General features: G+C 43.5%; 1 protein-coding gene and 1 long non-coding RNA gene across 2 annotated transcripts in view; one reads left to right on the forward strand and one right to left on the reverse strand.

Annotated features, from left to right (window-relative positions):
* The window catches only part of LOC148399731 (uncharacterized), a 124,963-nt gene that overhangs the window by 1,227 nt on the left and 108,630 nt on the right, over positions 1 to 15,106 (reverse strand). Inside the window, exon 8 of the long non-coding RNA XR_015857999.1 lies at positions 221 to 455. This is a non-coding gene — a long non-coding RNA (uncharacterized LOC148399731). The remainder of the gene's footprint in view (positions 1 to 220; positions 456 to 15,106) is intronic.
* lsm6 (LSM6 homolog, U6 small nuclear RNA and mRNA degradation associated) lies at positions 7,289 to 8,581 on the forward strand. The gene is made up of 4 exons (XM_088373625.1): positions 7,289 to 7,427; positions 8,018 to 8,131; positions 8,220 to 8,333; positions 8,413 to 8,581. Exons 2-4 carry the CDS (start codon positions 8,038 to 8,040, stop codon positions 8,445 to 8,447), a joined length of 243 nt encoding a protein of 80 aa, XP_088229751.1. The 5' UTR covers positions 7,289 to 7,427; positions 8,018 to 8,037; the 3' UTR covers positions 8,448 to 8,581.

Here is a 15,106-nt window from a genome sequence, read left to right on the forward strand (position 1 = left end):
TTACTATATTTTGATTTAATTAAAAATAAATCTAATTGATTTTAAAACTACGTTTATTAAGTTTAAAATTTACATTTAATGTCCAAGTTATTTAAAAATGATTAAATTCCTATTCTAAAATATTACATTCAGTTTTCAAACTTTAAAAAAAATATTAAAATTGTAGAGACATGCTTTTCAATGGACAACAAAACCTTCAAAGCACTTTTCATGACCTTACCGTTCACATCTTACCGGAGAGAACCTTGCTCAATCATACAGTCAAAGTCTGTGCAAGCCACTTCCTCCCTCCTCCTCACTGACACCAGCGTGACAGAGGCAGGTGGCCAACTTCCTGCCCTTTGACCTTCAATGGCTTCTCTCTTCAACACACACACACAGAGGAGGAGCCTAGGTTGCCCTGGGTGAACTGGGCCAGAGGTCTTGTGAAAGGCCCCCGGAGGGAAGTGAAGGTCCTGTGACACGAGGACGAGTTATTTTAAAGCTTGCAAACAAGGACATATATCATACATACAGTTATATAAAGCTAGCTGGTATATCATATACAATTTGGTCAGTCATTTCTAAAAGCTTCTGCCGAGGCCAAACTGTATTTGTTTGTTGGCCTGTTTGTTGCTAAGCAGACTACTTCCTGGTTGATGGTGAGCGACAAACAAACGGGTTGCACCATCGTGAATGATTGCAGTGGCGAGACTTTCATCATCTCCCTTCGTGAACAAGTGTAAGGAGAAAAAACAACAACCCAATAATGTTTACTGTGAAAAGGACAGATACAAAAGATAATTCAAAATGATATTTTCAAACGGCAAAATGATCAATGTAAATAACAGGTTAATCAATTATTAAAATAATTGTTATTCGCGGCCTTACTTTGCTGCATAACTGCTGCAAGTAATGAAGGACAACATGAAGGATGCTTTTAAGGAGGGCTTGGAAGTTTTTTTTTTTTAAATATTATCATTATTATCAGCAGGCTGCATGAGAGTATGCAGAAGAGAGCTGTTGCCTCTATTGCTCCCCAAGCCCCGCCCCCTCCCAGGCAGCCCTCCAATGGGAGCACCTTCAGGTGCTGACCTTATCCAGAGGAGGTCAAAGCCAGGTCAGGGATCTGTCGCTAGGCAACCGTCAGATAAGCGGCGAGGCGGGCCGTTGTCATAATCTGGTTGGTTTGCGGACAGGAACATGGGCTATTGGGGTGGCTGGGTGGGGCGGGGGGGCAATTGAAATATTAAAAGCGGCCACGCTGAGCTCCTGGCAGCGCAGCTTGGCAAAGGCGCCGGTTTGACACCCGTGCCAACTGTCACGCAGTAACATGAACCCCTTCGGCGCTTTTGCGTGGCAGCCTCTCTGTTTGTTGTCGGGTCGCTGGAGTGTTTTATTATGATCAAGCTACACTGACGTTATCTACAAAGTAGGACTCACAAAAGTATTTCATGAATTTTAGGTGCTTTGAGTTTTTGGCTGTTAGGGAAGGTGCCAAGATTTTATTCAAACGACGTCAGAACGAAGTGCCTCAAAGGAAAATTGTCGAGCGCCCGCCCCGAGTCTTCCAGTCCCCATGCTTTATACCCGGCGACTCTTGACCCCATGGCTTTGCCTAACAGCTGCGGGTCGAGCCACAACTCGCTTGTTCGTCCAGCAGCCCCTATACGGTCACTCTCTCGTTCTTTTCTGGTCACAACCAACTGGCTGTTCTATATTTTGTCGGCGGTAACTATACATTCCTGAAACCAAACCCCAATATCCCGCACGAACAGGTCACTGCCTGACCTGGTACATGACCCCGGCCTTATGAGGGAAACATACAAGAATAGGAGCAGATTAAAAATATACTGCGTGTGTGTGTGTGTGTGCGTATATACATACATTTTAGAACTGAATCGTACCGTATCAAATTGAATAATAAAGCCAGGGAACCAAATGACTCATTCCCTGTTCGAATGTGGTGCCCTTGAATCGTATCGCAGTCCATGTATCAAGATACTGATCAGATTTTCATTTCTTGGAGAGTTGCGCAGCCCGAGTAGCTTTGCAATACAAACGTTTGTCCACTTCAGGAAATATTTGGCATTTCCATGATGTACATTAGGAATGTACAGTAGCTATTGCATAAGTGGGGGGGGTTGGGGTCGGAAGGCAACTCGGGGTCTGCTAGCCTTCGACCTTTAAATACAGAACAAAGACTGTTTGACCAGAGATCGGAAGAAGAAGAAGAAGAAGGAGGAGGAGGAAGGGAGGGAGGGGGCTGCGAGAGGCAGACAGATAGAGAGAGAGAGAGTTGTTGCATCTTCACACAAACATGGTCTGTTCTCCCACTCTGCCATTCCGCCACCTGGACCCAGCTATGTGGGAGCGACACCAAACACGACCATTTTGTGTTTCACGCCGCGCTCCAAGACGATTCTGGCATGGCATCTGTGCGTCGCATCTCGGCTTACTCGTTCTTTTTTTTTTCGTTTTTCCCGGTACATTCTGTCAGCATGGACCTGCTCGAGAAGTGGACGTCCGAGGCCGTGTATGGACATTCGGATGACGAGGCTTTATATAGGCCCGCAGTAAATAGCAGAAGTCATTATATGTGCGAGTAAGTAAATATATCAATATCTCAAGTCTTCAGATTCAACTTTTAGGAAAGTCCCAAGTTTGTGGGGGGAATAAAAACGAAATGTCAAGCAGGTCAAGTTGCAGTAATTACACAGTAAAAAAAAATCCATCCATCTATCCATCCGACTGTCCGCCCGCCCGTCCGTCCGTCCATCCATCCATCCATCCATCCATCCATCCATCCATCCATCCATCCATCCATCCATCCATCCATCCATCCATCCATCCATCCATCCATCCATCCATCGCTCCGGATCTCTCCCGCTATATTGGCGCATTGTGAAAAAGCGCTTCTCCGCCATCTGGATGGCAGCCAGCTGACATTCCGCAGAGACAAATTGAGAGAGAGCGGCGCTCGGGCAGATTTATCGGGCCATTGGCTCGCCTTAGGAATTCTCTTGTAACATGGCACTCCTGCGAAAAGGGATGAGGGAATTAGTGTAAAACATACCCCCCTACCATCCCCGCCATCGTGCCCACCCCTCTCGCACCATTTTAAGATCTTCTATTACTTCCATATATCCCCCCCCCCAACCCACTCCCTGAACGCAATCGCTTTATATCAGCGCAGATGGATACAAGACGGATGGGTCGTAAGTTTCTTCGATAGCGATGAATATTTAAGAGGCGAGGAAAGATTGCTGTACTGTACTCTGGAGTTCTATTTGGCACTCCAATTCTGCCATGAAATTTGGACTCAAATGTTCTGATTTGTAGATGCTTATGTTAAATTTGTCAAGACTGGAAAATGTGGACTCGCTTAGGTGTCAGCATGGATGGATGGAGGGATGAGAGACGGACGGGTCCTAGCTTATTTTGCTAGCCATGAATATTCAAGAGGGTCTGGCGAAGGAAGATTGCTGTACTGTATCCCGGCTGTTGAGTCACAGTTCCACTTGTGGTCAAAAGATGGAGGGGAGAGATGCATGTGTGTGGGCTATGAAAGGAGCTGCTCCCGGCTGTCTCTCAGTTAGTTATTCTTCTCTGGCGTGATGTTTGGACAAAAGAAAAGAAAACGGAAAGGAGATGTCTATAGTGTCTATCAAGCAACAAAAAAAAAAACGACTTGGTAGCGTTCCACTCAGGGTTATTGGGAATTTTCATTATCAGTTTTTGTTTCAATTCAGATTTTTTTTTTTTAATAATTAGTTAATTTTAATTAGTTTTAAGAAGCTGTGTTAGGTTTAATGAGTTGCATTTATTTTCAAAAATGCTTAGGTTTAGTTTGGTTTCTATTATTATTATTATTATAAATATGTATATTTGCTTTGTGTAATACTAAAAAAATATATAGAGCAATAGATAGTTAGAGCAATAGCTAGCTAGCTAGCAAGCTAGCTAGGGTCGATACACTTGCAGCGTTTAATGAGATCCAGTGCAAGGGCCCTATTAAAATTTCAGACTTTAACACAACATGGGGACAAAGAAAAGTGAGGGAGATTTTCTCCGTCTTAAATGAGAACACGGGGGGGCATTCTTCTTCACGCGGTGGTCTATGAATGTAGGAACACGCCTCCACCCCCGACCCGCCGGCGATCAATAGAGTAATGTAACGGCCTTCACCTCCAAACTGTCTGGAGAACGCCGTCGTCTTGATCGGAGCAGACACGGCACAGCCCATTAATTACTTGTCTTAGCATCCATTTTGGGAAATAACGTGGGCCGGGGTTTTGCATGCGCGTCATCTGTCAGCGTCTAGAGGTTATCTGCCAACTTGATGAACAGAGAGATTGGCTATGAAACACAAGGTGGGACAGTATGGCAATATGTTATAGTACGCCGGCACAGCTCATCAGGAAAGAGAGGACGAGTGGCTTTGTTCCAAATGTCACCATGCATATTTATGGGCGCGCTGGAGTGGCTTCTTGTATAAGCACCATTCACCATCCATCAAGCAAAAAAAAAAAAAAAAAAAAAAAAAAATCCCAACAGCGTCACTCTGACAACTTGGTAGCAGAGTGAGACAAAGTGGAAAAACGTGCAGGGGAGGGCGGGTTCCAGTTGGCGCGCTACACGAATTCGGGGATCACGTAAAGTGCTTTTTGATATTTTCCCGATGAATAATTATGTTGAAATGTTATTTATGATATCTCCCCGTTGAGATGTTACCATTGGCTGGTAGAAAATGAGGTGATGTGAGGAAAGGTGGGGAGAAGAAACTCAAGAGTGTCACGTCTGTGCTCTGTAGCGCAGGCCGGCCAGTCAGACTGTCTGCTCGCGTCGTTCCTCGGGGAGGGAACTCGGCTCCGAGCGGAGCTGCCGGGACCCCCCCGGGGGAACGAACAGCAGACGGAATTGTCTACGTCACTATTCGGGCCTAGGTTGGGAAGCTACGCATGTTAGCTAACGGTTGGTTTATTTTGATTCAACACAAAGATACCATCCCTGCTTTCACGGTGGACTACGGAAATCAGAGGTTGAAAATTCCGAGGATTTGGACAAATTTAAATCAAACAAGGTCTGTGAGTTTGAAACTGGAATTCTCCCACATCTACTGTGGAAACACGAGCAGTTGGTCTGTCTTTAAAAATGATCATAGGGGACTCTTGAAACAGGACTAGAGTCCAAGCCTCGGGTACTATATGTGTTTTATTTTGTTTCATGGGACAGCGGGGACGGATTGCTTCCACGGGGGGGTGTTTAAAATAGTCCCTCTAACTGGGTGTGTGTTTCCACCACAATTGCAGAAAACCTGTTGTTCCCTTTATGAGGGACATTTTAGAAAAGAACATGACAATGATCACAAAAACTAACCATAAGGAAAATAAGGCATAAGCAGAAGTGACCCAGAATAAAATGAAGGTTGTGGCCAGCCTTGCATGGCCCCTCGAGGCCTGTCAACAGCCAGTTGTCAGAAGCCAGTCAGTCATGGGAAGGGGTGCCATGCGTCATTGGCATGCCAATAATCAGGAGCAAAGCCCAAGGGGGAGGGTAGCATGTGGGGTTCTACGCAGACTGACCCCAACATGTTACATAACCTAAAGCCAACATGCCTGTAAACATTGTATCGCTCTATTTAAATGATACAGACTGAGAACGGTCAACCTACCGACTTTGCTAGTCAAATGACAGATTAATTCCCCAATATTCAATTTTCATGATAAATATTGCAAACAATCAAGAGAGACATTTGGACCATTCTGGGCTATTACAATCCAGCAAAGAGATTTGATAGAAGCAAGTATTCTACTGGGTCTCTTTCAGTCCACACATCTGTTTTGATATGAAAAGACCCCCAAGCTTTTCCATTATCCTCCCCATATCAAGTTTCACCTCCAGAGAAAACGTGGCCTCGACGGGGTCACGGCGGTCCAGACGATCGCCTCATCTTGCGCCGACACCAAGCCCCACCTGTGGCCTGCTTATTGCTTTAGGATACACGGCGCCCCAGCCCGGCTCCGCCCCTCCCAACCAGTGCCTTCTCCTTCCTCCCAGCCCTCCACACCGCTGCAATTTCTCCATTTCCAACCTACAATGGAATCTCCGGTCGGCGTAATCTTTCTATTTCACAAGGCACTTTCTTGGGGTTAAGGGGCTGAGAGATGGAGCAAGGATTTGTCGCGCAATTGATAGCGCTGCCTGGCGCTTTCTGTCCAACAAGTCTTATCCGAGGTGGCGAGCAACGGTACACAATATTTTTGTTCCCTAATCATTACGAAGCCTGTACAATCACGTATCACAATAAAAAAAAAAAAAAAATCATTTTTGACCAGTCAGTTTAATAAACAGTAGTTTATATGTAAATTTGATTTTAAAACTGATTAATAATCCGGCTCTAACAGAAATGTAATGTTTTGGGAAACACAAACAATTTTAGAGGTCATTTAAGAAGAATCTATTTGTTATTTTTCTTAAATAAAAGGGAAAGCACTGAAAGCGGTGAGGAGAGAAATAAAAAACATTGAATATTCATGAGCGCTACCGGTACATGGCTCTCACCCACGAGTGTTTATGACTTAAGGACTTGCTTCGGTGACCCAAGTTGAACGCAGCGACAGATAGCGAATTAACCTCTCGCCTCGCCGGCGCTAGCCATGCCCTGCTAACAAGGAACCTGTCCGCATCTATTCTCTCGCTCTGTGTTTGAACACAAACTCGCACGTCCGTCCTCCTGTATATTTTCGCCCTATTTCCTTCCTGTGACATCGTTTTTCATGTAGCACCCAAGCTGTGCGCCATTTGGGTCACGCACTCCAGTCGACCGCGGCGGCCGCGATCAGATGCGACACCATCTCTTAACCTTTGACCGACAACCTGGACGACGCAGCAATAACAATGGCAGTAAAAACAGTGTATATATATAAAAAAAATACAAAATAAAATGTCAACATCATGCATTTTTTCTCAATTCAAAACTGTCCCCAGGTGTGATTTTTTTCCCATGTACCTATAACATGTGCTGGATAAATTTTGTTAAAGGCTTCTGTTCCTTATGTAAAATAATTTCCATGTTGTTTTACACTTTAGTTTAGTAGATTGTAATCCTTCATAGACCAGCAGGTGCATTTGTCTGCAGGAACTTATAATAAAATCATAGTGGTAAACTAAACAGTTGATGGAACTGGTTGAAATTATCCCAAGAACACTGTCCCCATTGTCTCACGGTCCCGGAAATATATAAATTTAAATTATTATATTTAAAAATGTATAAATTATAAATATTAATTGCAGGGAAATATAATTGAGCATTATCCTTTCATCCTCATACTTTGCGCTTTCGTCTTTCTTGCTCCCGCTCGCCTTCCGTACCATGCTCGTATCTGATTGGTCAAACAGATACTGGTCCAGTGCTACGTTTGCATCATCTATACAACGTTTGAAAGGTACAGTGGGATTTTATCACTAACATGTAATCAAGTGATGCTTAAAAATACAAACTACTGCATGCGCTCTGCAGTATTTAAATTAATTTATACGTTATACATATTCACTCCGTCCTCAAGTTGTCCTAACGAATTCGATTAGCTTGTTAGCTGCTAATCAGCAAGCGCTATCTACAGGCATTGAATCCCACCAGTCAAGGCGGTTAGCCTCTACATGCTAATGTTGTGATACGATGCAAAATTGAGTAAACATGTTATGATTAACGGAGTAGATATCAACGTCGCTGGCGTGAAGCCTGTTTGGTTAGCCCAGCGAGCAACTAACGTGGCGAGCAGCTCGTATGGCTAACGAGAAATGACGCTAAGGTGGTCTAGTGGGGTTTATAAGTTTAAATGTAAACCCTTTTAGGTGAAGTCAGTAAATTCTAAGTGTAATTATTAGTCCTCAAATTCAATATATTGCCAATATTTTAATTTTATTATTTTAAATTGATTACATCTAGTTTTAAAATAATTTTATATCATTTGTATTTAATTCAGTGATTTTGTTTTTGTACTAAAAGAGCTAACCTGACCCATTCTCCTTGTAGCTACCTAACGCTGAGCCAGGATGAGTCTCAGAAAGCAGACACCCAGTGACTTCCTGAAGCAGATCATCGGCAGACCGGTGGTGGTCAAGCTGAACTCGGGCGTCGATTACCGAGGTCACCTAAGCCATTCAACGTCCATCCCTGATTAGTTTTGAGAAGTGTGTGAGCTAATTACTTAAATAATATTGATCTGTGTTTCTAGGTGTCCTCGCCTGCCTGGATGGTTACATGAACATCGCCATTGAGCAGACTGAGGAGTATGTCAACGGGCAGCTCAAGAACAAGTACGGTGATGCCTTTCTCAGAGGAAACAATGGTAAGAGTCGCATCACGTTCTGTAACTCATTATTTTTGCCAAGATGTTGCGCAATAATAATAATAATTTGTCTCCACAGTTCTTTACATCAGCACACAGAAGAGGAAAGTCTAGTGATGCTTTGTTTTTTTTTTTGGGTGCCATTTTGGTTTGTTTCTTGTGGCTGTCATTTTAGTTTGACTGCAACATGAGTACTGAAGAATCTTTTGTAAATGTTGAATTGTGAATAAATCCTGAGTTTTGAGTTACATCCAGAGTTTGGAGCCTTGTTTTCATTCTATTTTGTGGGGCTTTATGAAAATACATTCATTAACCACACAGGCGGTGTTTTAAATAAAATTTAAATAGTCATTGGTGGTCCTTGGCGTAATAAGTTAGAGAACCACTTCCTTTGATAAAACGCCTTAATATCTCGTTGCCGGTGGCAACCTAATGAAGCAATCATTCAGTTTATCCCTGAAGCAAGCAATAAAAAGACTGTTTAAACCGCGTTTCTTCTTCGGAGGGATTAGAAGCTAATAATATTGAACTAATTGCTCACAATGACAGAAACGCATAAGGAATTCAAATTTGTTTTCTAGGGTGGGGGGCAGAAAATATAACGAGTAGGGACAAATTGGAGATGCACGAGTGGTCACGGAGTCTTGACGCCTGTTCACGTGCCGCAAAGTGCGGCGGAAATCCGTCACTTAGACGACCATTCAAAAATCCATTACTGCTTCTGGCGCGATTGCGGGACGTATATAACACGTCAACTTCCACAAGCACTTACGTAGCTGCTGGGGTCAGTTATTGTCTTAACTGCGGAGAGGAACAAGCGTCTATTCGATTAGATACAGTGGAAGCATAAAAATCCGCTTGATTGTAATTGATGTAAAAAAGCCCGACTGAATATTTGCTATGCATTATTTTTTGTCCCTTCAAACTATACAATTTTTCCTCATTGTCATGTTTGATTTCTCTTGTTTGCCCCGATGTAAAACGAGGCGCCTTATTTGGAGAGGTGCGCAATTTTTTTTTTTTTTTTTTGGTCAAGGCCATTACACTTTGTAAATTGAATACTGTATATCGGGCTATTTTGTAACTTAGTCGCTGTTATGGCCTAATTAAACTAAGACCTCTTTCATGTGATTCATGAGGCTGCATGGTCATTGAGGGAAAAGCATTTTCTCAGGAGGGAGGCGGTTTTTTTTTTTTTAACTCTTTTATGTTTTTTCCCTCCTGTTTTACAACCTGTACATGCGTGCTCCGGCCTCTCGGCAGGAGACAAAAGGCTGCCAAGGTCAGCAAGGCCCAGCTTGACAATGAAGGACACATTATTGATCAAACCGTGTGGAGCTACAGCTGTAAAGAAAAAACAAGAGTGCAGGGGTGGAGGGAGGGAGGGAGGGAGGTGGGCGAGGGTTGGGAGGGGAGGGGGGGCATACAGGAAGATGTAGGCATTGACTAATGTGGACACACACAGAAATGCATTGCGCAGTCCTGAGAGCCATAATGGCGCCTGGTGATAGTGTGAGGCAAATATTTACCCACTGGAGCTATAGCCGAGTGTGACCCCGCGGTGAACCTTTCTAATTAAAAACATTGCACACACGTGACATGACATCATGTGCAGGGGGGAAAAAAAAGAAAAAGAAAAGACAAGCAAACAGATGCTCTCCCACTTGGGTGTGCGCAATTATACTGTATATGCATACATTTTTTTTTTTGTCTTTAGCTGTATTTATCTTGCTCCGATTTGGTGATTTTGAATGGTTATTAAAAGGCAATTCCACACATACTTTGATACGAGGAATCCGATTTTAACGCGGAACGATTCGCTTTGGTTCCATTTCGTGGTATTCCAATCGTCGACGGTAGGAAGGCTCAGTTGGAGAGGTATAATGCAATTATGAGTTTCTGGCTGAAAGCAGACCATTTTTCAATATGGATTAACTTGTCAGTCCAGTGAATGTGGCATGTATAAAAAACGATTCTATGATTCAAATCCGTTTTCATTACACCCGTAATGGTTATGTGTTAGCGGATTGGGGCTGAGCCGAGCAGCGAATAGCAAAAACCGGTGTCACGTTAAAAAAATGTTAACACCTGCCTACCTAGCGACTTCTGGTTATTTTGATCAAACGTGAGCATGATTATGATTGTACTGGAAGTCATTAGATTGGCGTCCTATGTTTTTTTTTGGGCACAAATATGATCGATGGAGGCGAAAGGACAAAGGCGACTGGTGTTAGGTGGCCACTTTGGAATTGTGTGAGGGGAATGCAATGCTGGGAGCACCACCATCTGTCTAAACCGCAGCACTACACCAATGGATTTGTAGGCTATGTGACTCAACAGCCACGACAAAGCTTGAAGTCTGTTGCTAACCAAAACAGCAGCGGCCACTAAAGTATCTGAGAGCCATTTCCTTCCACATCTTCTTTCTACATTTCGGATTAAAATCATTCCAACTTCAAATTGTTATCTCATTCAAGACATTTACCATGTTACTACTTCGCTCTTGGTTAGCATACGTACGGCTAGCCTAGCATATCAGCTCGTCATTAGAGATCATAAACCTATCAAACGCTTGCGTTTGTTGCGATTCGAATTGCGTGCGAGGGCCGGAGCGGGTTCTTTATTTAGCCGGAAGGACGGTCGACCTTCAGCAAAAATGCAACCTTCGCCCTTCTTAACGCGGGGAGGGAGCTAGGCCCGCCACGCGTGCCAGCTTCCCCTGTGCCGCCTTGGCCATGCTAGCGGAGACGGGATGCAGATGGCGAGGGTCGGAGGGTGCGTGACCGGCAGGCGGCCTTCGGGGGGCCCGAGAACAAACAATATCCGTACCCTCGCTGCGCCGTCATATGTTGTTGGCTAGTTAGCACGAGACAGAGCGACACAAACAGGCAGGAGAACAACTGTTCCGTGCTCCCTGTGCGTTTCATAACAAATGGACACAAAAGAAACATACACAAAAGTTTAGTAGGATACTGTACCAAAACAATTATTTTGTTTGAAGAAAATAGAATCAACAGGAGCTAGCTTGTCCTGATTGTATTGCATAACCGGATTGTTATGATGCTACCAAATAGCACGGAATCAATGTTTAAAACAGTGTTTTTTCTTTCTCCTTGCTAATGGCTATTCGTGCTCTCGTCCAGGTTGGCCTGCAATCTGTGTTTGAAACGCAAACTAAGCCAGCACTCAAGCAATTAGCCTCCATTACTCTGGCACCTCAATTGCCAATTTGTCTGCGGTGCGAGGTAATCCACGGCTTGTCTGGCAAGCACCCAAAACTTTAATATGTTTGTACGGTGGGGGGAAAACGAAGGGGGGGAAAAAAAAAGAATAATTTGTTGTGGCTTTCTCGCCAAGATAAATGCCGCAAGCTGCTGCTGTGTCATCGTGCGTGAAATGTTGAGGAAGTGTTATAGGACCAACACGCCCACCACACGTTAAGTGTCCTAGTGTTCAGCTATCCCCTGTTTCCCCATCCCAGATCCGTCCACAAGAGAAAATTCGAAAGACTGATGAGACTATGATACAATAACACGGGTTTTGTTACATTTGTAACATTAAAGTCGATACTGTACAAAACAGCGGATGAGTCACAAGGTCAGGACTGGAGATTTATGACTGCATGCAAATGCAATTTGGATATGAGCCAGTTTCTGTGTGCGTGACATCACATTTTAGGAACATGTGTGTGGCAATAAATTCCAATGCAAGCATTCTGTAAGCCAGCTGCTATTTATTTATTTCAATAATAATGGATCATTTATTTACTTGTTATTATTTTAAAAATATTTGAAATAATTAAAAGGAATAGAATAAAATAATTTTGAAAGAAGATATTTATTTTTTAGCAAATAAATGTATTATTATGTGCCTGTACTTTTTTTTGGTCAAACCTTTTTGGAGCGCTTGAATCTCTATTTTCAGCACCGACCCTATTGCGCTATCTAGCGGCTAATATTGGCATTGCATCAGCCGCTTCCCTCCCACAAATTTTTTTCACTGGGGCCTCTTGAATCCTCCTGCCAATTGACCTCGATTTTCCGCCTTTTTTTTACACTGTCACCAAACAGTAAAGAGCCACCGGGAGATGCCAAATTGCTGTCAACTTCTCCCCATGGCTATTTGCTGACACGACCAGCCCAAAATAATAATAATATTAATAATAATAATAAAGATAATGACAAAAAGTGGGTCCCCTTTTCATGAGAAATCTCGTTTGAAGCCACTCAGAAATGAAAAATTTAAAAGACCTGGCTGCTTCAATGCCTCTGCCATGAATAATTAAAAAATACGCATTCCCGGATAATGGAGAAGTGGGACTTTCAAACGCGAGGATGTAAATTCATTGAGGAGGCACATATTTATCTGTGTGTGTGTGCGCTGCGTGTGTTTGCTTGGTTGTCTGGAGACTAGACTGTAAAACAGTCAGCTCCAGTATGTCTCAGTGATAAACTTATTACAGAGGACAAAAACGCAAGAGCAGTTTGAAAAAGTAATAAATCAAAATGAGTTACTCAACTGTAGCCGTGGGCGGGCAGCTAAGATGGAGGGATTCATCCGTTTATTTTTTTGGTTATTGTTTGGCATTTGCAAATTTTGATGGGGGTGCACCTATTCATCAAAAAACTCATCTGAATGCTCTTTTTATACTCAGGCCAAAACGATTGGGTTGGTGCTGCTGTTTTGGTTAGCGACAGAGCTCAAAAGGGGCTCCAGTAATTGGCTTTTTGCACAAGGGTCCAATCGTAGATATAAGCTCCACATGGTTGCTGCGTGAATGATGAAGATGTAGCGCATCACCAAGCGCCGCCGTCCCCTCCCGCGCACTCTAGCGGGCCACATAAAAATCCTCTTTAAGGATGAGTTCTGGCCCGCCGCCTCGTTGGCTTTATTCGCCTCCCTGCTTTGCTCGCAGCCCCCCCCCCCCCTCCTCATCCCTCCCTTGAATCACGAGTCCTCCTTTAACACGTAGTGACTCACCCACGTCTCAGCTCCTCCACTGTAAAGTCCGCCGACAGACAGCTTTACGAGCACTGAGTGCGTGTGCGCGTCCGGGGCCGAAGAGAAGTGAAAGCTCAGGGCTGTTAAATCAGGACAATGTGCTTTTTGTGTCACTACACTGATGCTCTGACCACATTCTTCTCCTGTGTCCTTGTTCCCTCTCTCTTTTGCCTGCTTAAGTGTCCCCTATCTATCTCTCCTTCCCCTCCTCCTCCCTCTGTCCTTCTCACAGTCACTACCACATCCCAAAATAAACGGCAGCCTCCCAAGTGCGCGGTCAAGGCCAGGCGAGTTGGCGGCCCTACTGGTAATATTTGCTCTTTAGCCCCCCCTGGCTCTCAATTTATTGAATTCTTTCGAGCTCGGACGAATGGAATGGAGTGCAGTGCAGCGCCACTAGGGGTCAGGCTGACACCAAATATAATCAAATACCGCAGCGCTTCACTTTGTACTGTGACAGAGAAGAGCCCCATTAAAGATCAGGATATTGTGAAATTTAATTTAAAAATAAAGAAAGCAATAATATAATATGGCTTTGAAGATGTAATAAATACTAATTTAATAAGATTTTTATATTAAAAATAATAATAAAGGCTTTTTTATGCAATGCAAGACATTAAACATTTGTATATATTTTTTTATCTTAAATCTTTCCCACTTGAATGCTTATAAAAACGGGTTTCCGCAAACTTTAAAAAAAAAAATCGCCATTTACTATTGATTTTATTTATATTGGTTATTTATTTCCTCAGATAGTTTACTTAGAAACTCAAGCTGTGACCTACTTATTCAAAATATTTATGTCGTTTAAACCGCATACACTCACTGGACATTTTACATGACATTTAAGTTTTAACCATATCAGAAAAACACAAATAATATCAAGACAAAAAGTCCATTATTCATATATATCTTTTCACCTATCTGGGGGCCATGTCAGGGTTCCTTGTGCTCCGTGAAAGGCCCACGGGCCGCAAGTTGCCCTCCCCTGCTAGTGACACCTTCCAAAGCCCCTTTGTGGTTCACACACAAGATGGTCTCTTCCCCTCTAGTTTTCACCGGCAGCCGGCTAACGGTGTTGTTGCTTAATGGCCGTGCAGGTAGATCGGCCCCTCTGGGCAAAAACACATTAACCTATTTGGAGGGCGTGAATTTGGGATGGTGTTATTAGCGGAACACTTGGAGCACCTCCAGCTTGTATGCTCAGCGACGCGTGTGGGGGATCTTTGCACGATCCGTCGGCCTTTTTTCTGGCAAACGGAGCCGGGGTTCAACTTCATTTTTACGAGAGAGGGAGGGGGGGGAAGCAATTAAGCTGATGCCATCCAACAACTCCATCCAATTAGCCAATTAAGGCTAATTACAGTTTGAGCGTTTGGCACTTCCCATAATGAGCCATTTATCACAAGGCTTATTCTGCAGAGGACACCCAGACACAAGAAAAAAGGAAGCGGCAAACTCCCACCTCGACGTCCTCCAAATGCCTACTTGAAATTAGCCGAGCAAGGGGGCGGAGCCTGGGGCAAGCGTAGACATTGCCCCAAGAAAAGTGTAACCAAATAAGTTGAATTGTGATTGTCAAGATCTTGACAACTTAAAAATTTAGATTGTTTTTCAGATTTTTCTTAAATATTTCTAATGTTTAGATTCACATTCTTAGGTTTTCTTTTTTTTCTAACAAATATGTCGCTCACGTCAAGCACAAACCTTTCACTTCTATAATCGTCACTTTTCAGCAGACCCCCAAAACGCCATGTTTGTTCTAAAACTGA

Source organism: Syngnathus floridae, chromosome 4 (genome assembly GCF_059516105.1).
Source record: "Syngnathus floridae isolate MCC-2025c chromosome 4, RoL_Sflo_1.0, whole genome shotgun sequence".
NCBI lineage: Eukaryota > Metazoa > Chordata > Actinopteri > Syngnathiformes > Syngnathidae > Syngnathus > Syngnathus floridae.